Source organism: Podarcis melisellensis (assembly GCF_964234715.1).
Source record: "Podarcis melisellensis genome assembly, chromosome: 9".
Taxonomy (NCBI): domain Eukaryota; kingdom Metazoa; phylum Chordata; class Lepidosauria; order Squamata; family Lacertidae; genus Podarcis; species Podarcis melisellensis.
In genome coordinates this window covers 73,380,245-73,402,960 of record NC_138541.1, presented here as the reverse complement: position 1 = coordinate 73,402,960, position 22,716 = coordinate 73,380,245, and the positions used below count along the sequence as shown (strand labels likewise).

Here is a 22,716-nt window from a genome sequence, read left to right as displayed (position 1 = left end):
TACAGCAACCACAGTTATATGATTCTACGCACTCATATTCAGGGAATTCGTGAATCACAAAAAATGGAAACTTTATTTATAGCATACCAATACACCAATCCACTCTGACTTCCAGCAGGTGGGAAGGCTTCAGGGCAAGACATGGCCGCTTGCTCTTTCCCATGACTGCCAGAAGGAAAATATATAGATGTATGAAATGGTGAAAAAGCAAAATTATACAGAGAGAGTTGTCAGACAAACTTGCTTCATTTACCTAAATCGTACAAGTTGCAGAATTTACTTAATGGTATAGAGTTGGGGAAGGGACGCGGGTGGCGCTGTGGGTAAAACCTCAGCGCCTAGGACTTGCCGATCGCATGGTCGGCGGTTCGAATCCCCGCGGCGGGGTGCGCTCCCGTCGTTCGGTCCCAGCGCCTGCCAACCTAGCAGTTCGAAAGCACCCCCGGGTGCAAGTAGATAAATAGGGACCACTTACCAGCGGGAAGGTAAACGGCGTTCCGTGTGCTGCGCTGGCTCACCAGATGCAGCTTGTCACGCTGGCCACGTGACCTGGAAGTGTCTATGGACAGCGCTGGCTCCCGGCTTATAGAGTGAGATGAGCGCACAACCCTAGAGTCTGGCAAGACTGGCCCGTATGGGCAGGGGTACCTTTACCTTTATAGAGTTGGGAGTATTTGGCATTATATTAATCATAGAGTTGGAAGAGATTCATCTAGTCCAACCCTCAGCAGTGAGGGAACCTCAACTAAAGTATAAAAGACAGATGGCCATCAAACCTCTGCTTAAAAACCTCTAACAAAGGAGAGTCCACCACCTTCTGAGAGTGCTCATTCTACCTTCAAACGGCTCTTACCCTCAGAAAGCTCCTCCTAAAGCTTTCCCATGCCTGTATAAAATGAAACACAATACAACATGATCACTTCCTCCCAAGTTTCAGAGTACTTCCACTTCGTCAATCAGTTCTTCTCTGTTGGTGAGAAACAGGTCCAAGATGGATGATCCCCTTGTTGTTTCTCCCACTTCCTGGGAAATGAAACTGTTGGCAAGGCAATGGAAAAAAATTTTCGACCTTACATTCTTGGCAGAGTTTGAGTTCCAACAGATATAGGGGAAGTAGAAGTCTCCTATGACTACTATATTGCTCCTTTGTGAATGTCTGGTAATCTGTTGTAGGAAGGCATCATCTAAGTCTTCAGTCTGGCTTGGAGGTCTATAGCAGACACCCACAGTAAGGTCACTGTTGTTTCCCTCTCCTACCATTTTTATCCATATATTCTCGATCCGTCTTCTGGTCATGGATCTGTTCACAAGTGGACACTTCCTTTACATACAATGCTACTCCTCCTCCCTGCCTGCTTGGTCTATTCGTTTTGAATAGATTATACCCCTTCACTTCTACATTCCATTCATGAGTCTCATCCCACCAGGTTTCAGTAATACCTATTAGGTCATATTTGCCATCTTGTATTAAGAGCTCTAATTTGTCTTGCTTGTTTCCCATGCTCTGTGCATTAGTACAGACAACTGAAACCAAAAGTCATTCTCTCTGCTTCCTTATTGTAGTTTCTTGCCCTTTGACAGGTTTTTTGAGTACCACCTCAGTTTCCTCTGCATCAATGAAGCTATTATCTCCAGAACCAGGTGGTCTTCTGTCATCTGTAATGTTGTCTCCCTCCCCCTCAAGATCTAGTTTGAAGCTTGCCTGATCAGGTTTGTGAGGCTCTTAGCAAACATATTCTTGCTACCCCCTGTGGGGTGCAGCCCATCTCTTGCCAGAGGTCCCTCCTCAAGGGACTGGAGATCATGATCCAAGAAGCCAAACCTTCCTGATGACACCACCTACACAGTCAGTGGTTTACCTCCAGTATTTTCCTCTTCCTTCCTGGGCCATGACCTTCAACAGGAAGGAGTGATAAAAAGACCACCTGTGCCCCAAGGCTCTACAGCTTCTGCCCAGAGTCTCATCGTCCCTAGCTGGAAGGCTGTCTGTGGCAGTATTGTTTGTATCCACATGAATCAGAAGGAGCGGTTGTGGTCAGGGGGCTTTATAAGACTCGGCAACTTCTCCGTCACATCATGAATCTTTGCACCTGGAAGATAGCACACCCCCTGGGACATCCTGTTTCCTTCACACACTATTGCCTTTTTCCTCCTCAGCAGGGAGTCACTTACCACCACCACAAGTTTCTTCCTCCTCGGGGGAATGGCAGGAATCGTTCTATACAGTGTGCCTTCTAAAGGCTCCTTGGAATGTTCTAAGGTCTGCAACTGCTGTTGAGTCTTCCCCTCTTGTATATTGGAGCTTAGCTGGATATTATTGGGATAGGTTACAAAGCCAGGAGCCTAATGGCTCAAGTACTTGCTGCTACTTCCTCTCGGCTTGTCTTCTTCAGACTGCAATTCTCTTTCTCAGAGTTCATTTCCTTGAAAGGTAGCAAGTGGGTTATCATCATACTCATCCACATCTGAAGGGTTAAGGTCAAGAATAAAAATGACTCCTCCAAGTCCATCTCCTCCAGTCTCTTCGTCTTCTTGGGGGTGGCAGGAATCATTCTGTGCACTGTACCTTTCACAGCCACTTTGGTATATTCTGAGGTTGGCAACTGCTGTCCTAGCTCCTCAGGCCCAGAATCGGTGTCTGAGATGAGAGCATGAAATTGCTTTTGCAGCTCCAATGACACAGCATGGACCCTGACAGTCCTACTTGTGTGTGTCATGTTCCTCCAGGGGGCTGTCTCTTGCAATGGGCAATCTTTCTCCTCTGTAGTGGCACCCCACCTGTGCTGCTGTTCCAGCACAGTCCACTCAGCTCTATCAAGAAACTATGCGTCTTGTCCTACAGCTCAAAGTGTGACTAGGTGGGCCTCAAGTTGCTATACCTTCTCTTCCAGCAAGGCAACCAGCTTGCACTTGCTACAAGTATATTACATGTTCTCCAGACAAATATGGCACAGGTGCTGCAGGTTACTGCAGCAGCTCTCTCACCCTTCATGTTCCTTGGTCCTTTGCACAACATGAGACATCTTAATATTTATTATTATTAATAATACACAGAATACAAAAAGCCTTGGCACTAACCAAGTAAAAAAGGTCATACACTCCTTCTGCAGACACACAAACAAAAGCTTCTGGACTTCCTCTCCCAACTGATTCACCCTAGCAGTCATTTCCCCTGCCTGTCTCAAGCAACTGAGCAGGTAACTGAACTCCTGCCTGGTCCTCCACATCTTGTTCCTGCTTAAGTCTTTGCTCCCATCTGATCCTGGACCACTTGCTGCACACCGGCAACTTGTAGTTACTCTAGAAGTTTCTTTTCCTGCATATTTACTAGAATACATACTTGGCCATGGTGCATGCTAGCTATGGCATGTTTTGGATCAACACCAGAAAGGTTTTACAAAGCAGAGGGGTGGTGGTAAATGCTGTGTTCCTTGTGTTCACCTGAAATCTCTAACAGACATATCACAGATAAGGATTCCTCTCTCTCTCTCTCTCTCTCTCTGTGTGTGTGTGTGTGTGAGAGAGAGAGAGAGAGAGAGAGAGAGAAGAAAGAGAGGCAGCTTTAGGCCTTAGGGGCATCCCTAAAACCTGCTGGCGACATTCCCCTTCATCTCTGATCCACAAACACACCTTCTAGGGTTAGTCAGCTATCAAAGCATGCCAGGGAGCTGTTCCTCCCCAGAGATTGCAAGCCTGACTTTACAAAAGCAATTAAGAGCTGCAGCTATTTTAGGATTACTCCCCAGCCACCTGGGACATCTTATTAGAGTGGAATTCAGATGTCCAAAACAATTTCAGTTTCCCTAGTACTGCCCACCCCCAAAGCCACTTAACCCTTTCCTCAAAGTCTGAAGTGGAAATTCCTGACACAACGACACTTCTCCATTTCTATTTCTTCAGAAGCCAAACTTGTAAATGGTTGGAGGGCCCCTCCCATGGGGCAGCTTTTCCCACCAAAAGGATGAACCATTTCTTTCATTTATGCACCATGGGCCCTGCCTATGCAGAACTCTAGTTTTCAAAAGGCTGCCTTTTGGCAGGGGATGTAGCAGCACTTAAGATCTCTCACATCAAAGTCCTATGTCACCTTCATGCTGGAGGAACATGCCAAGGACCATCAGAGGCATTTATTACCGTTATTGCAATATTTTCTGCTGCAAACCTTATAAAAACTGGTGCAACAGAAAACTGAAGCATAAGACAAAAATGTTTTGCCTAATACTGTGCAACTCTTTCAACAACTGCTGTCAAATGGGCAGCCGCCCTCGGTTCCATTTCTCTGTTGGTGGTTCCCAGAACTGCTTTCCTCCATGCACCCACTCCACTGAACACTTTGCTTCCTATTATTTATTACACTTGCAGTTAATTTTATCTGTGAGACTTTATATCCTGCCCCAGCCTAAAGGGGGGGATCACAACCACCTGAAAACAAAACTAAAAGAAAAAGTTAAAAATCTAAAGCACATCATCCAAATAAAAACTGCACCAAAACCTAAATATAAGGCTGAACTGACAAACTCCAGAGTGGCTTAGCTTCAGCCACCCAATGCCAGCCCAAAGAGCAATGGTTTTGCAGCACCTCCACAAGAAATTCAGGCCACGGAAAAAGGATTCCAGCACTGCTAAGCCTTTACCAACAGCACCCACACAGGAAAACTTCCAGTGGACTGTGCCCTTTGGGCCCTGATATGATTGTAATAGAAACACTCAATCTTTCAGAGAGGGAAGTAATTTCAGATATTTGTGCACTAGATTCTTATAAAATCACTCCAAGAGCTCAAAGCAATGTCTACAAAGGCATCTGATATTGCTATATGCCGCACCCAAGCTATTTAGGGCTATAAATGTCAGAAACAAACTTAAGAGCAGAAAGGCTGCAAACTGCAACCCTGCAGTTGCTTCAGTTGCTGTAATACGTTTCACCCTGTCAAAGAAGTGCCATGGCATTTTTAATGCGGAACAACCTGTGACTAGTCTTAGAATCATAGAATGGTAGAGTTGGAAGGGAGCCACGAGTCATCTAGTTCAACCCCCTGCAATGCAGGAATCTTAACTAAAGCATCTCTGATAGATGGCAACCCAACCTCTGCTTAAAAACCTCCAAGGGAGAAGAGTCCACAATCTCCTGAGGGTGACCGTTCCACAATCTCCTGAGGGAGACAGTTCCACTGTCAAACAGCTCTGTCAGAAAGTTCTTCCTGATGTTCACTTGGAATCTCCTTTATTGTAACTTGAAGCCATTGGTTTGAGTCCTACCCTCCGGAGCAGGAGAAAACAAGGTTGTTCCCTCTTCCAGTGACAGGCAACCCTTGATATATTTGAAGATGGTTATCATACCTCCTCTCAGTCTCCTCTCTTCCAGGCTAAACATACCCAGCTCCTTCAACCATTCCTCATAAGGCTCGGTTTCCAGACCCTTGATCCTCTTGGTTGCCTTCCTCTGCACCCGTTCCAGTTTGTCAACATCCTTCTTAAATTGTGGTGCCCAGAATTGGACACAGTATTCCAGGTGGGGTCTGACCAAGGAATAATAGAGTGGTACTATTACTTCCCTTGATCTGGACATTATACTTCTGTTGATGCAGCCTAGAACAGCATTAGCTTTTTTTGCTGCTGCATCACATGGTTGACTCATGTTAAGCTTGTGGTCCACCTTGTTCTACATGAGCAAATCTCACATACAGATTGCTGCTGTAGCCTAGTCTCAAGGCCCTCAAGTACAAATCACAATGGCTGAACCAGAATCTCCGGCAAGGAAAGGCCAAAGCCTTCTCCAATCATCAGCCTGAATTTGTGAGAATTGTTCTTACCACTGAGAGGTTATGGGAGCAGCAGTGAATGTAGGACCAAATGTGAATGCCGTGAAAATTAAGAGGTTCAGGCGTATCTGACGATGGCTCTTCAGATCACAGACTAACCATCTTCATTATTTTAGTCCTCTTTGATTTGTAACTCCCCCCTTTTCTATTCTATTTATTTAGAAAATAGCAAGGCTTGAATATCTAAAGTGGTGGTTTCTCCAGGAATAAGCACTCATTTTGAGACAAGGAAAGGTTGACCAAGCACCTGTTCTGGTTTTGCCCACCAGCTTTGCCACACACACACACACACACACACACACACACAGAAGTGAGAGAGATGTGGTGGTGGTGGTGGGGAATGACTTGGAGATTATTGGAGAAGCAGCAGAAATTCCTTCTGTGGGTGGAGAGAGGAGCCCTCGGAAGTGAACCAGATGCTGTTAAAAAGAAAAACTGTTGTAGTACAACACTATGATAAGATCAGGTTTACTATACTGTGCTGGAAGCTCTTAAGCACTAGCAGAGAAGAATGCTGCAGTAATTATCTCTCCCACACATACACCACCCCCCGATGTACACCTTCTATTGCCTGTTATACTTTCTGGGGAAAAGGCGGAAGATAAAGAAATAAGTATAATAATAAGAGCTGGGAAATCCTACTCCCCCCCCCACAGCAAGTGGTGTGAAAGCTCCTGTGGCTTTCTAAATGCTTGAGAAACATGAAACCAATCAAGGTTAAGTGTGACAAAAAAGGAAATACACTAAATTTTGCATGTGTAGTTGACCAGTTGACTCTTTCGTTAGACTTCCTTAACAACTTTAAAATCCATGGTTAGGCAACGCCCCAATTGGGACCAACCAAAATGTCACAAAAGTGTGGCAAGATGCTTAGTTCTCCAGAACTCTTCAACACACAAGTTATCCAGAGTGGGCAGGTCAGCAGTGGGGGCAACAAATACTAGGTTTACGCTGTAACCATGAGCTCAGCTTAGAGACTCATTTTCAAAATGAAGCCTGCAGGCTGACTAAGTCCCTCCCAGATGCTACACATATCAGATTACACACCTATGATAAAACCATACAAACTAGACACTCATGGCAAAGACCCATTTAACCAGCTGGAACAAAAATGTCTCCACTTGTTTCTGGAAAGTGCAGACAGTGGGTGCCTGTCTTATTCTGACAGGAATACTATTCCACAGAAAAGCCCTGCTCCAGGCTACTGTGGAGCAGGATTCTGAAATCTTTGGAACTTGCAGGAGAAACTGTCCTGCAACTGCAACTATCCCCTGCGCATTTACGGGATAAGGCAGTCTCTCAAGTAACCTGGTCCTGAGCTGTAAAGGCCCTTATATGTTGGTACCAACACTTTGAACTTTGCCCAGTAGCAGAATAGCAACCAGCACAAATCCTGCAAGCAGGCTGAGGTTATTTTGCCCCCCGCCCCAGCAACCTAGTCATTTGGTTTTGCACTAGCTGAACCTTCCAACTCAGCCAAAGGCTGCCCCACACATGGTGCATTGTAGTAATCCAGCCAAGAGGTTAGCAATGCATGGACAACTGTGCTCAAGCTATCCCAATCCAAGATTGGCCGTAGTGATCTTACCAATTTAAGGCCGTAAAAGGCACTCCTAGCCACCAAGAACGCCTGTGCATCCAGCAACAGAGCTGGATCCAGGAGCACCTCTTAACTACGCACTTACTCCTTCAGGGAGAGGGCAACCCCGTCCAGCACAGGCATCTGAATTACTTCCTAGACCTGGGAACCACTCACCAACAGAGTGTCCATCCTGCCAGGATCCAGAGGTAGTTTATTAGACCTTATCCATCCCACTACTGCATCCAGACATCTTTGCACACACATCCCACACTTTCCACAGCAACTGCTACAAAACTGAATCTAGGATGTAGCTCAGAAGACAGAAGCAAGGTTGATTTTCAGGGACTGGGACCACTCATGTCTCTGGAACAGGGCCCTTGCCTCTACCCCAGCAGTGCTCCAAGTACCACCGCCTCTATTATTTTCTCTCAACTAAGTAAATAGTTGCTGTGCATCTCCACACTTAATGGCATTATTGGTTACAACCTGTGCTATTCTTCTAGAAAAAGAGGTGCCAGAATTCACCACGGACACCTTCCTTGTTCTCCTAGAATAGCAAAGGAGCCCCCTGAGAGCTGCCGGAACTGAGTTCCAGCGAGTTCCAGCTGAAAAAAAAGCCCTGGTTGCAATGTAGGCTGGACTTGCTGTCCATCCTTAATACTGGCCACTGGGACAGATGCAGGTGTCCTGTCCCAGATACATGAATGGCCCCAGTCACTCAGAATCAACCTTGCTTCTGTCTGCTTAGCTACATTCCAGATGTTTTAGTCACTATACAGTGACAGAACTTTGCAAAGAGTGCAACAAACAAGACAGCAGTTCCTGTCCCAAGCAGATTAAAATTCATATTACAGTGGTACCTCAGGTTAAGTACTTAATTCGTTCCAGAGGTCCATTCTTAACCTGAAACTGTTCTTAACCTGAAGCACCACTTTAGCTAATGGGGCCTCCTGCTGCCGCCGTGCTGCCGAAGCATGATTTCTGTTCTCATCCTGAAGCAAAGTTCTTAATCTGAAGCACTATTTCTGGGTTAGCAGAGTCTGTAACCTGAGGCGTATGTAACCTGAAGCGTATGTAACCTGAGGTACCACTGTATATAAACAAATGGACTTGGGACATCAAGAGAAAATAAATAACAAATTTCAATGCAAGGACATGACTATTTTGAACACTGTCCTAGGAGCATCACATTTTCTCCTCCAGCCATAAATTTGTGTGTGTGAGAGCATTCGAAGATTTTATGTTCATGGCAGAGATGTTTCAGATTCCAAATTCATCATCAGCATCTAAACTGAGCATTGTGCTGCATGTGCAAGGCTTAAAATAATAATAAACCCATACCATACCACATTCAGCTTCCGGACTTCAAGACTGTTTCTTCACTTTTGACCTCAATCTGACACATCTTAAATGGATCTGATGGAGAACTCAAACATCCACAAGTGTACACATATTAAGATAAACTTATCTGCTTGAAAATCTGTGCCACTGTTTCTATGCAACAAAGTCATATAAATGTAAACACAAGCATTTTAAACATGCAGTAGAAGAGTTATGTAACTTGCTGTGAAATATTACCCCAAGTGAACAGAACTTGATGCAATTCTCTCTGCACATCTTCTTCTCCCTGGTAACCTGAGAAAGTATTCAGCTATGCCTACAACTGGAGAGGGGCCCACACCTCTGCAAGGAACACCCTCCCCCTGCAAAGTTTTCATTTCTCCTCTGCTCAATTGCAGCCGGCCATAATAACCTTCCTACTGTAGCCGACTGAGCCCAGATGGATCTGGGAAGCTTAGGGGAGATAAAAAGCCAAAATGGCTCCCTCTGCTTTCCTTTGGGGATTTGCCAGTCCCTTGACAAGCGGCCAACCCTTCCCTCCTCATTTTGTGCTGACAAGATTCTCACCGCCCCTGTGTCATAAGCTGAGCCAGCTCTTTTGTCTGCAAGGGTGCTCTGCAATTATTTACTTGACTGTGGGAGGCTGAATAGAACTCCAACCAGCCAGGCATCACCACCTGCCTGCCTTCCAGTAGTATTTAGCAACTGAAAACAGGACTTGCCTACAGTGGGCTGGAGCTCGAGTTTTAAAATGAGGTTGAAGAGCGGGGAAAGTGGCATCATGCCAAAAACACATTTTGGTTCAGAGTGTCAATTTCAAGTGAAGTGAATGCAGCAGAGAGCCATTTTTAGATCAAACATATGTACTGGTCAATGTAAAACACCATTTAAGGAGAACTTGCTAACTATCTGACAGAAGAACATTACCAAGAGAGATCAAATGATTCCATTTCTTCCACCTGCACAAGGGTAAGCATTTGATGTTGTGGGACTACAATCTCATCAGGCTCAGCCAAGGGTATGGGGTGAGGGGAGCTAGTCCACAAGATGCCTTAAGGAAGCCGATAAGCAGGGTATGATGGCAAAAGCCCTCGTCTTTTCCTCCTGATCAACTTCTAAATCAACCTGGAGTTTACATGTGACCATCTTTGACCAACAGTCAAAAGACAGGTGTTTCCTGCGAATTTACCTAGCCTTCTTTCAAAGCCAACTAAGCTAGTAGCCATCACTATATCATGTGGCCATGAATGCTCTGGAGCGACTGCCCACCATAGCCTGAAACAGGGTGGGTAGCCTGTGGCTCCTTCAGATATGGGCAGATAACCTAACCCCCATTTTCCCTGATGAGTAGCCATGATGGCTGGGGCTGCTGGGAGAGGGAGTCCCAACAGCAGGTGGAGTGCCGTAGGCTGACCAGTCCTGGCTTGTAACACTGTCCTCCTTGCGACACATGCCTTTCCAGTGTTTCTCAACCTGTGGGTCCCTGGATGTTGTTGGACTACAACTTCCATCATTCCTAGCCAACATGACCAGTGGTCAGGGATGATGGGAGTTGTAGCCCAACAACATCTGGGGACCCACAGGTTGAGAACCGCTGCAAGTCATCAAGACTGGATGAATGGTAACAAACTCCACGTGGGCTGATTTTGGAGGGCATTCAGGAACTTCGGTTATAGCTGTGAAAAGTGCTGACCAAACCCAGGCCTTGAAGCATGTTGCTCGACCTGTGGGTCTATTTCCAAGCACAGCTGAAACTGCTCAGTATGTCCATTAAAGTCTTAAGCAAGATGGGCTTAGGAAACGGAAGAGAAACAGCTTTCCCCATACACACCAGCTGTCCATTGAAGTCAGTGAGAGAGATCCTGCCACCATCAGAAGCACAGCTGGTGGGCACACAGGGAAAGGCCTACTTGAGTGCAGTGCCCAGATGTGGTTTCCAGATGTGGCTAGAAACTACGTCTCATGAGGCTACATGCTTCACCTGGAGAAGAGGAGACCGAGGTGGTATGTTCAAATAGTTTGAGGGTTGTCCCATGGAAGATGAAGCAAGCCTGTTTTCTCCTGCTCCAGATGGGAGAACCAAACTATTCAAATGACAAGAAAAGAGATGCCGACTAAAGATTAGGAAGAACTTGCTGGTTGTAGGAGCTGCTCAACAGTAGAACGGACTCCCTCAGAAGGTGATGCGCTCTCATTTCTTGGAGGTTTTCAAACAGAGGTTGGCTGGTCCTGTCAAGGACTCTTTAGCTGTAATTCCCACATTGCAGAGTTGGACTAGATGACCCTTGAGGACCCCTTCCAACTCTACAATTCAACGATTCTGTTAAACTTGCTTAGGCCCCTCTCTGTGGACCATCCAATGTAGGCTGAAGACCTTTTCATTTCATTAGTTTTCAGTTTGCCTGATATCTGTTATTTTATTGTTTAGAATGTTTTTATTTTAAAGGTATGTATTGTTTTTAACTAGATATGAAAACTCTGTAAAGTATGGAACTGGCGGAGATGACTGGCAGAATCCGAGACCAAGGTCAAGAGTTGGTGGAAGAAGATTGGAGAAAATTTAAAGTTTATCTACAGAAACATTGTAAAATTCAGGAATGTTAGAAGGAAGTAATGTGGTATTAGCAGAAATGATATAAAAGACTAGGTAAAAATTGATTTTTTAATTGTTGAAAGACGAGAATGTAAAATTATACTACATTAGGATAAACTATTAGGATAAAAACCAAGCTGGAAAGGATTTGCTGGAATATTTAATTGAACTAGAATACAAAAAAGGGAGGTGTGAGGAGGTCAGGGAAATAAGTAAATGAAAGATAAGACATGGAAAGAGGGAAATGTTTTTAATTGCTTTTACTTTTCTGTATTTTGTTTTTTTTGTTTTTTTCCTTCTCTTTCCCCCCCTCATTTTTTCTTTCTCATTTTTGTAACTTTTTTGAAACTTTAATAAATATTATTATAAAAAAGAAGAAAACTCTGTAAAGTAAAATGCCAGAATAAAAATCCTAAAATAAAGCAAGCAAGCAAGCAAACAAGCAAGCAAGCAAGCAAACAAACAAACAAACAAACACACATGCACCTAGTGGTGCAGCAATAAAACTGCTAGCCCATTTACAAAGCTAAGCAGGGTCCAGTATGGTTTCAAATTGAATGAGGAACCCCGTATTGAGATTCCTGCATTGCAGGGGGTTGTACTAGATTACCCTCGGGGTCTCTTCCAACTCTACAATTCTATTGTTCTAAGTAAACAAATAGGAATGCAAACCGCTGGCACCCAGCACTCCCTTCACCATTGGCTATTTATAACATTAAAGGCCAGGAATTTCTGGCATTATTTAGGGACTGCTCACATTGAACAGCCAGCACAGCACCTTCACACAGCATGACAGAATAGTGACAGAATTCACATCACACTATTTACAATGACACAAATTGCACACCTCTGTCAGGGTCGGCTTATATCGAGCAGGTTGTGATATGGCAGAAGGTAATTGTCCAGTAGGATTTCTATACATCAAAAGCTCAATTAAGCTGTGCAGTTTATCTGAGGAGGGCCAATGATCATTTGCCAGACGGCTTGCCACCACCTGACTGACACTCCCCCTGCTCCTTTTGCAGATGTGCTCACTGCAACACCAGTTATTGCTGTTGTGAATGGTCATGGGACTAATCTGTATACATTTCAACTTTGCATAGAAAAGGCAGAAGACCTTTATTGTGTTTTCTTCCCATATGGGTACACAGATCTCTCTCTCTCTCTGTGTACAAACACACACACACACACACACAATTCTGTCATCTCTCTCTCGCTCACCTGAGAATGACATTTCATCAGGAGCAAGAAACAGACTATACTTCACAAACACTGATGCTACTGCAAAACTGCTCAACTTTAAGGTACTACAAGATTTTTTTCCTTTTTTCTTTTGTAAGGTAAAGGTAAAGGGACCCCTGACCATTAGGTTCAGTCGTGGCCGACTCTGGGGTTGTGGCACTCATCTCGCTTTATTGGCCGAGGGAGCCGACGTACAAATTCCGGGTCATGTGGCCAGCATGACTAAGCCACTTCTGGAGAACCGGAGCAGCGCACGGAAACACCGTTTACCTTCCCGCCGGAGCGGTACCTATTTATCTACTTGCACCTTAATGTGCTTTTGAACTGCTAGGTTGGCAGGAGCAGGGACTGAGAAACGGGAGCTCACCCTGTTGCGGGGATTCGAACCGCCGACCTTCTGATCGGCAAGTCCTAGGTTCTGTGGTTTAACCCACAGCGCCACCCGCGTCTTTCATACTTGCTGTAAAATACCAACGTGCTAATTCTTTAGAACCATTTAGAGTAATCACTCCTCAGCAACAAGCAAAGAGGATGTGCAACTAAAGGTCAGCCAACCCTCATGCAAGATGGTTCATGAACACCTAGAGACCAATTTACAATTGACTCAGCAGGCTGGCTGAACTTCTGCCAGTTGCATCACACTGCATGATTTGAGTTGCAACACCCGAAAAGCTCTTTGACCACAGAAGAGTCACACGTTGCAGTATAGAGTGCCCATTACTCTCCAGCCAACAATACCAAAGCTGCCAGCATTAGCTGCAAACGGAAACTGTTAAGGGAGCAGGAGAGAATTCCCAGGGTGTGCTCAGAGGGTTCGCCACATTCCTGCCATGCACTTCACATTCCCTTCCTGGGCCCACAGTGGCAGGCAGGAGCTGCAAAAAGCAAAAGGCTTCCCTTCTGTTTTTGAAAAAAGCTACAAAGGGGCTACTTGATAGCCCACAGGTACCAGCTGCACAAATATAAGTTGAGGGACACAAGCTTAACACGAGTCAACAATGTGGTGCAGCAACAAAAAAAGCTAATAATATTCTAGGCTTCATCAATTGAAGTATAATGTCTAGGTTAATGGGAAATTATAATACCACTCTATTCTGCCTTGGTCAGACCACATCTGGAATACTGTATCCAGTTTTGGTGCACAATTTAAGAAGGATATTGAGAAGCTGCAATGTATGCAGAGGAGGGTGACCAGGATGAGAAAGGGTCTTGTGGGGAATGGTTGAGGAAGATGGATGCGCTTGGCCTGGGAGGGAGGAGACTGAGAGGAGATATGGTGGCCATCTTCAAATGACTAGGGGGCCGTCACATGGCAGATGGGGCAGGCTTGTTTTCTCCTGCTCTGGAGGCAAGGACCTAAACCAATGGATTCAAGAAAGGAGATTCCGACTAAACATCAGGAAGAACTTTCTGACAGTAAGAGCAGTTTGACAGACTCCCATGAAAGGTGGAGGTCTTTAAACATAGGTTGGAGGGTCATGTGTCTTGGAGGCTTCAGTTGAGATTCCTGCACTGCAGGGGGTTGGACTAGATGAACCGTCAGGGGTCCCTTCCAACTCTATGATTTACCTTTCCTCCTTTTCAGAACTGACATTTCTCAAGGGATTGGACTGCAATAGCCTTCACCACAGTGCTGCAGTCTTTCCTATTATTTTATAGGCAGGTGAACTACTTGATCTGCCCTTATGCTGGTCTACGACCGTAATAAAGATTTAATTGATTGATACTTAAGCTCTAAAACAGCTTTCTGCCAACCTACTACCTGCAGGTGCTTTTAGACTACCACTCCCATCAGCCCTGACCAGCTGATGGAACTTGCAGTCCAAAACATCTGCAGGGCACCAGGTTGGCAAAGGCTGCACCAATGGAATCCCTCAAGGGAAGTGCCTGCTTCCAGGACCACCAACAGTCAACCCGAGTGGCAGGGGTAACAACCACTATTACTGACCTGCTTGAGCTGCTCATCCAGCCTCCAGGCCTGCCTTCCAGATGACGAACCACAATATGGAGGGTTGGCAGACTCATTACCCTGCTCATCCTTTCCCTGCTGTCCCCGCTGCCCCCCTAGAATAGGCAGAGGATTAGAGGAAGAAGCCACTCTTTGGTTGTGGGGGACAACTTTGGAAGCATGAAAATACTTCAAAGCGGAACATGACTCTTTCCCAGTTCTTGGTGCATCATCCTCAAGGTCACCATCTTCCAAATCTTCTTCTCCTCCCTCCTCCTCCTCCTCCTCCTCTTCTTCTTCTTCCTCCTCCTCCTCCGAGTTCATACTGCTCTGATCAAACGTCTGGGCAGCCCCAAGCACAGGTGGGACTCGGGCAGAAGGACCAAGGAGGGGGCCACCTGGAGCCTTTCCAGATGTGGCACCGAGAGCAGCTTGCTGCACCGTCAGCTGCTGGGCATAATGCAGCTGGGTTTCCCTCATCTGCCTCTGTTGCCTCTCCCTGGAATCCATCTGCAGAGGGGCTGCTTGCTGTTGCTGCTGCTTCTGCTTTTGCAGCTGCTCCACGACAGCCTCCAGTTTCATCCTGCTGTTAACATGGCTGCAATAAGGTGAGAGTTCTGCTGGAGAAGACTCCAGCCAAAGCCTTTGGAGAGCAGTGGAATCTGAAAAACAAATATTGACCTGTGTAAGCTACTTGCCGCTGTCCTCCCACCAGGAGTCCTCCCACCAGGACAAGAAGAAAAAAACGCAAAGCTCATATTCCCCCGCCCCCTGAATGAGAAACCACGCCATTCAGTTCCAGATTTCACTGCATATTTGGCACCTTTTCATTTACAACTCCTCTCCCTAATGAAGTGTAGCCTCTGAAGCAGCTTCATGATCTGTGCAAAAGGAACATCCTCCCATGTTGTCAAATTTACAAAATATTTGAGTGTTAGGTTTTAGAGTCCATACCTCTTGTCATCTCTCCACAATGAGACCCAAAATACTTAAATTTTGCACAATTAAAAGCAAACGAAATCCAATCCAAGCAGTAAAAAGCAGCACTGAGACCTATTTAAGTACTCAGAGTCCTATCCTGAATCAAGTGCCCCAGATGGCTCTTTATTCAGAAGCTTGTTTGCATACAAAATAAACTTTTTCCTTTGCCTGCTATTTTACTATGGACTGATCTGATCAGTCAATAGTATTCAAGGAACATAAGAAAATCTGGAGCTTTGTTTGTATGCATTGGCAGTCAAAACCCAGGCAGGAGCCTTTTAGACTCAACGAGGGGCTAACAGGGGCTGTTTTAATTCTCTCTGTTCCTTTTCTCCAGCATCCAGTTATGTCAGTGCATCAGATTAGGATGGCCAAAGCCAGCGTGGTGCAGAGTTTGGAGTATGTGCCCAGAAGTGAGGAGGCTTGCTTGGGTACAATCCCTTACTGAGCCACAGAGCTCCCTTGGTGACATTGGACCAGTCACTATTTTGCAACCTAATCAATCTCACCAGTTTAGGATAAAATGGGAAGAACACGCGTCACCCTGAGCTCCTAGGTGGGAGGATGGGATAAAATGTCATAAAACAGATACTGCTGAATTCCATTTGCTAGAAAACACCGGAGGGGAGAGTGCTGTTGCACTCAGATCCTGCTTACAGGCTTCCTACAGACCTCTGGTTGGTGATTGTGAGAGCAGGATGCTGGACTACATGAGCCACTGGCCTGATCCAGAAGAGCTCTTATTATGTTTTTAAACAAGAAACTACCTTTGCATCAGTATTGATTAGATCAAAGATGTGGAAACATCCTTAAGGTGATAAGGTATCCAACACAAGAGTTTGTGTGCCCAATCTGCACACTCTGAATAGGGCCAGTTTCATTTTTTTCAGAAGCTTATTGTTTACGTGGGAGGCAGGTGGCGCTGTGGGTTAAACCACAGAGCCTAGGACTTGCCAGTCAGAAGGTCGGCGGTTCAAATCCCCGCGACGGGGTGAGCTCCCGGTGCTCGGTCCCTGCTCCTGCCAACCTAGCAGTTCGAAAGCATGTCAAAGTGCAAGTAGATAAATAGGTACCCCCCCCCCTGGTGGGAAGGTAAACGGCGTTTCTGTGCGCTGCTCTGGTTCGCCAGAAGCGGCTTCATCATGCTGGCCACATGACCCGGAAGCTGTACGCCGGCTCCCTCGGCCAATAAAGCGAGATGAGCGCCGCAACCCCAGAGTCGGTCACGACTGGACCTAATGGTCAGGGGTCCCTTTACCTTTACTTATTGTTTACGTGACTACTGTACATGCTATGGAAGTGAGAGCTAGACCATAAAGAAGGCTGATCGCCGAAGAATTGATGCTTTTGAATGGAGGAGACTCTTGAGAGTCCCATGGACTGCAAGAAGATAAAACGCATCCATTCTTAAGGAAATTAGCCCTGAGTGCTCACTGGAAGGACAGATCCTGAAGCTGAGGCTCCAATACTTTGGCCACCTCATGAGAAGAGAAGACTCCCTGGAAAAGACCCTGATGTTAGGAAAGATGGAGGGCACAAGGAGAAGGGGACGACAGAGGACGAGATGGTTGGACAGTGTTCTCGAAGCTACAAACATGAGTCTGACCAAACTGCGGGAGACAGTGGAAGACAGAAGTGCCTGGCGTGCTCTGGTCCAGGGGGTCACGAAGAGTCGGACACGACTAAATGACTAAACAACAACAACAACTGTACATGCTAGGGATTTCACTACTTTTGTATTCACACAATTATATACTCATTTGGACTCTGTCTCCAGTTGCAAAACTGTTGCAGCAACAGGCCCCTCATTCATACAACTTGGGAAGCAAAATGTGTGTGAAAACTGATGGGGAGGGGGGAGAGAAGAGGCGAGAGAAAAGCCTCAGCACTATCAATCAACAGGGCAGCAACAACAGGGTGCCAAGAAAGAGTTCCACTCTCCCTTAGCAACTGCCCCAATAATAGTAAGACCTGCCTCACAGTTTTGGATGCAGGAAAATACAGCACAATAGCAACCTGCGAATATCAAATGGTTCACAAGATACACCAAGAAAACTTGCAATTCGTAATTATGTGATCAACTCTCCTCAAGGAAAGTTACCTCCTGATAACTAAGAACTAAGCTAGCAATTGCAGGTTTTAAATGTAATAGTGGTCCTGGTGAGATCTATTCTGTACAAGGGTAAACATAAGGTAGACATGAAGCCCCTTTCCCTGTCCTCTACTGTAGCTGTGCCTAATACACATAGTTGAACTAAACATATTATGCTCCCATTTTCTGCAATACTTCAATTTTCTTCCCCATATCAAATTTTACATTAGAAAGTATAAGAGGAACGGCCTGCCAAAAGTGCCATATGCAATGATGGCACTTTATGAAAAAATTCACCTCCCAGTGTGAATTTTGTACACATCATTTTTACAAAGGCAAGGAGGATAGTCAGGAAACAGAATTTTAATATACAAGAAGGCAAAAGGCAAAGAGCAACTGAACAAAGTGTTGACCCTTTACTCCTCCAGCCCCCGTCCATCTACTGAAACTTTAAAATAAACTTGCTTCTTTTTCTTACCCTCTTAAGATTGTATTCTGACATTTAGCAAAATAACTTCTCTCTAAATGGAAGAGGCTATTTTGCTAAGACTAAGTATGCAGTTTCAAGAACAAGTAGAACAAGCCCATATCTCATTTTGGAGAACACCAAACAACCAAAAGAAGACCAAGAATTTCCAGTGTGCGTCTCAAATGTTCTGCTAAGCTACAGTAAATCAAAATCAAACTAATCCCTTAGCTGTAAGTCAGGGAGAAATGCTCAAGAGCTCATAGTGCAATCATCCCATCAATCCCAACCCCATGCTTTCAGTTAGATTAGAATGCCACAAACAATCTTGTAATGCCTGAACTAGTACTTGACATACTGTTTACATACTGTTTATAAACTGCAAGGACAACTACGGATTTTGGATAAAAGAGCTGTGACATCTATAAAATCTCTACTTTTCTTGGAACATGCTTTAAGGACATTACTGTAAGTTGTTTACAGTGCCTCAGGTGAAGATCCACAAAAGAACAGACAGGGAACATGTGCTACAGGTCCAATACTATAATTCAGGACCTGGTATTCTCTTGTTGTGTCCAGTAAACACTTCAGGTGTGGGAACATTTGCTGTGCTCTCTCTCTGGTTCCTGCAGGTCTCACCCAGGTCCAGAACAACTCTACTTGGCAGGTTCCAGCAAGACAGATGCATCCTTGCCGAAGGCTACAATTAGACATGAATGCAAAACCCTACCAGCCTCCAGTGCCAAAGAAAGGGACCTGAGCAAGGGCAGCCACACCTTAAGTATTCAGGCAACCATCAAATCCCTATAATAGCAGTTCAGTCCTGAGAGTGCTTCCCCCAAATTTCAATGTGCACAATCAATTTCAGATTGCATGTGCTTGCCATACCCTTTGTTTCATTGAAATATCCCTGTCCCCAGCAAATACAGGTTGGATTTGTGGTGTCCATTTGTGGACATCCAGTTGCATCTGCGTTTCAATCTTTGAACAGTACCTGTGCACTGACTTTAACCATGCTTATGTGCAGAGTAAGCCCCACCAAGTCCTGCATCCTGATATAGGTACTTCAGATTGCAGCCTTAAAGGAGAAAGAAAAGCCTGCTGACACCGTACCACCACTTCTTCAGGGTAAACCATGCAAGACCCTAAAGATCAAGATACACTCCCCAATATACTAAAAAAAAAACCTCTGCACAATGTTCTGAGAAAAACACAACCAACATCACTGCCCATTCCAATTAATACTCTAGTATCATCTATGTGGGGACGCGGGTGGCGCTGTGGGTTAAACCACAGAGTCTAGGACTTGCCGATTAGAAGGTTGGCGGTTCAAATCCCCGTGACAGGATGAGCTCCTGTTGCTTGGTCCCTGCTCCTGCCAACCCAGCAGTTCAAAAGCACGTCAAAGTGCAAGTAGATAAATAGGTACCGCTCCGGCGGGAAGGTAAACGGTGTTTCCATGTGCTGCTCTGGTTCGCCAGAAGCTGATTAGTCATGCTGGCCACATGACCTGGAAGCTTTACGCCGGCTCCCTCGGCCAATAAAGCGAGATGAACGCCGCAACCCCAGAGTCGGCCACGACTGGACCTAATGGTCAGGGGTCCTTTATCAGATATGTGTGTACTTGTTTCCATCACTCACATCCCCTTCTTCACGTAACACGCAATCATATTGACTACTAATGATGAATAAAAATAAGAAAATTCACTAACAGTACACATTATCTACAAATGTGTATGTTCAAAAACAGCAGCTCACAGTCAAACAGTACTAAAGAATTTGGTAAAACTAGTGCTTTTGTCAGGGGGCACCCCCACCCACTTTCTCTCTCTTTTGTTAAAAAGTGTTGCACTTACTGCAACAACTTCTTGGTGAGTACCAGCCCCTATTTTTCGGGTGTTGGGGGAGCACTGGGTAAAAGCACACCGGAAAAAATATAATTGGGGGTAAGAGTCACTGCTGCTTGCTGGAAATTGTGCTACAATGGGATTGGATGTACACATAACTAGGCTGCTCTGATTTTAGGTGTCCTAGTAGAAAAAGCCCTGTTATTATTAACCTTTTCCCTGCCTTCTCTCCTATAGTAAGCTTTACCCCCATCTGATGAATTAATGGTTTGTACTGGCACAACCAGAGCGCTCAACAGTCACTTCTCCATAGACTTCTCTGGGCTGCACCTATCCTAGCTTCTAATCAAAGAAGCTTTATAATGTTATAGGTCTATAAAATTATGGCCACAACTAAAAACAGTTCTCTCACCCCCTTGACATTAGATCCCAAGTGGAACTGAATTGGTGGCAGCAGATTCAGGATATGGTGCATTCAACTGAAGTAGAAAACACAACTGAGCATCCGGAATTCTTCAACTTCAAACTGTGGCAATGGTGAAAGTTTGTACACTTCCCTTCCCAGAAAAGGCATTTCTTACACCCTCTGAAGTTCACTACGAAATTGTATGCTTTCCACACACAGAGACACAAACAAACCCTCTCAGAGAAAGTAAGTCCCACTGTAATAAATAGGGGCTTACTTGAATCGTGTGCATGATCTCTTTTTTACTTAGCTCTTTTTCACACAGATTATAGAGAACTTTCTTATCCCTCCTCAAAAGCGGCTCCCGATAGGATGGGAGGTGGAGCAGCCCAAAGGCGCCCCGCGGCCCTTCCTCGAGAGTAAGACCGCGCAGCAGGATGGGATTCCTCTCAGTCAGGGTCGGAAGAAACGCGTGGCGGAGGGTGCAGCTCCTGCTCCGCCGGAGCGCGCGGCCTGAGGCTGCGGGCGAGCCCCGTTCCCCGGGGGCGCCCAAGGGCCCCGCCACCGTCCTGAGAGAAGCCCCGCCGAGACCGCCCGGAGCCACCAGCAGCTGCTTTGCAGCCCGAACCTGAGGGAGGAAGCGCCGCCGGCTTACTCGCGAGGAAGCCCCTTCTCGCCGGGCGGAGGCAGCGCCAAGACGCCGCCCGCCGCGCCAACTCCCGCAGCCCCGCGACTCCCTTCCCTCCCACCCCCGCCGACAGGCCGCCTCTTTACCTCAGCGCGGCGACCACAACAGCCAGGCAGCCCAGGAGGCAGGCAGGCAACCGCCCGCTCCGGCGGGGTCTCGCGCGCAGCAGCAGCAGCCGCCGCCTCAGCCGCGCCCCCAAACACCCCCGCCCCGTCCCGTGGTCCCTCCCTCCCTCGGCCGGACCGGAAGCGGAGGACACAGGCGGTGCGGGGGACCTGTTTGACAGAGCACCGGAAGTAGCGTTACCAACGGGACTCGGGAGGCCAACAACCACTTCCGGGTTGGGGGGAAAAGACGGTTTTTTAAATTATTAAATGAATAACAATTGAGATAATCGGGGGAAAGAGAGGGTGGGAGGCCCGTTGGGCTAAGTGGAGCTTATTCCAGGGAGAAGCTCCCCCCTCCCTGCAAATGGAACGGCTCGAGAGGCGCGTCACGCGACTCCGGAGACGACGCTCTGTTCCGTTTCACGATGGCTCCTCTCCGATACTCTCTGGCCCTTGCCATCTCTATGCCTCTCCCGCCATAGAGACGGCAGATAGAGTAACCCCTGTGACCATAGACGGAACGCTTCCGACCGGAAGTTTGGACTAAAATTTGTAGAATGTTTGCTATTTATTATCTCTGCCTGAGGGTTTTTTTGTGTAATTATTCTCTGTTTCCACAGGAAAAAGTGAGGGGAAAGGAAAATGAAGGTGGCACTAAAAAGAAAAAGAAGGAGAGATCCCCACCGAGGACTCAACCATAGAGACTGAGAGTGCGGGGCAGGCGCCTCTTTTTGCAAAATCACCATAGCAACCGATAAGAAGCAGGCCGAGGAGGGAGAGGGGCGGGGCCAAGGAGTGGGCGGGCGGGACTCCATAATCAACAGCCAATGGGCGTCAGGATGAGTCCGTTCCGGGAAATATGAACGGCTCGTGGCGCAGCAGCGTTGATAGCCGCGTCTCAGAGGTAGTGCGCACGCGCGCCAGTAGCTCTTCGCTCAGATTATGGCGCCCCCTTTCGTGGGGGGCCGTGGCCTGGAGGCAGAGCGCCTGAAACTCGCACTTGGAAGGCTGCGGGTTCGATCCCCAAGAGGGAGAGAAAGATATGCGATGCTAAAAGGCAGGGCATGGAGGGCAGCCAGGATCAGCCGGTTCGGTGTTTGCAGTCCAGCTGATTCCTGCATTGCAGGGAGTTGGAATATTGACCCTGAAGGTCTCTGACTGTAGGACTCCCACGGATCATCTAGTATTCCAACCCCCTGAAATGCAGGAATCACAATAGGTAAAGGTAAAGGGACCCCTGACCATTAGGTCCAGTCGTGGCCGACTCTGGGGTTGCGGCGCTCATCTCGCTTTATTGGCCAAGGGAGCCGGATTACAACCTCTGGGTCATGTAGCCATCTAGTATTCCAATACCCTGAGATGCAGGAATCACAGTACAGTTGTTGTTGTTTAGTCATTTAGTTGTGTCCGACTCTTCGTGACCCCATGGACCAGAGCACGCCAGGCACTCCTGTCTTCCACTGCCTCCCGCAGTTTAGTCAGACTCCTGTTTGTAGCTTCAAGAACACTGTCCCACCATCTTGTCCTCTGTCGTCCCCTTCTCCTTGCGCCCTCCATCTTTCCCAACATCAGGGTCTTTTTCAGGGAGTCTTCTCTTCTCATGA

At 46.5% G+C, this 22,716-nt stretch overlaps 1 protein-coding gene across 2 annotated transcripts in view; it reads right to left on the bottom strand.

Moving 5' to 3' along the window:
- ARID3B (AT-rich interaction domain 3B) overlaps nucleotides 1-21,219 on the bottom strand; it is a 50,777-nt gene extending 29,558 nt beyond the window's left edge. Inside the window, exons 1-2 of one of the 2 annotated variants that reach the window (XM_081925649.1) lie at nucleotides 21,092-21,219; nucleotides 14,526-15,187 (exon numbers count right to left, since the gene is read on the bottom strand). In XM_081925649.1, the coding sequence (XP_081781775.1) occupies nucleotides 14,526-15,107 (582 nt within the window). In that variant the 5' untranslated portion in view covers nucleotides 15,108-15,187; nucleotides 21,092-21,219. Of the gene's footprint in view, nucleotides 1-14,525; nucleotides 15,188-20,972; nucleotides 20,994-21,091 lie in introns of those variants that run through there. The other variant, XM_081925650.1, reaches the window with a different exon arrangement.
- Nucleotides 21,220-22,716: the final 1,497 nt, after the last annotated feature.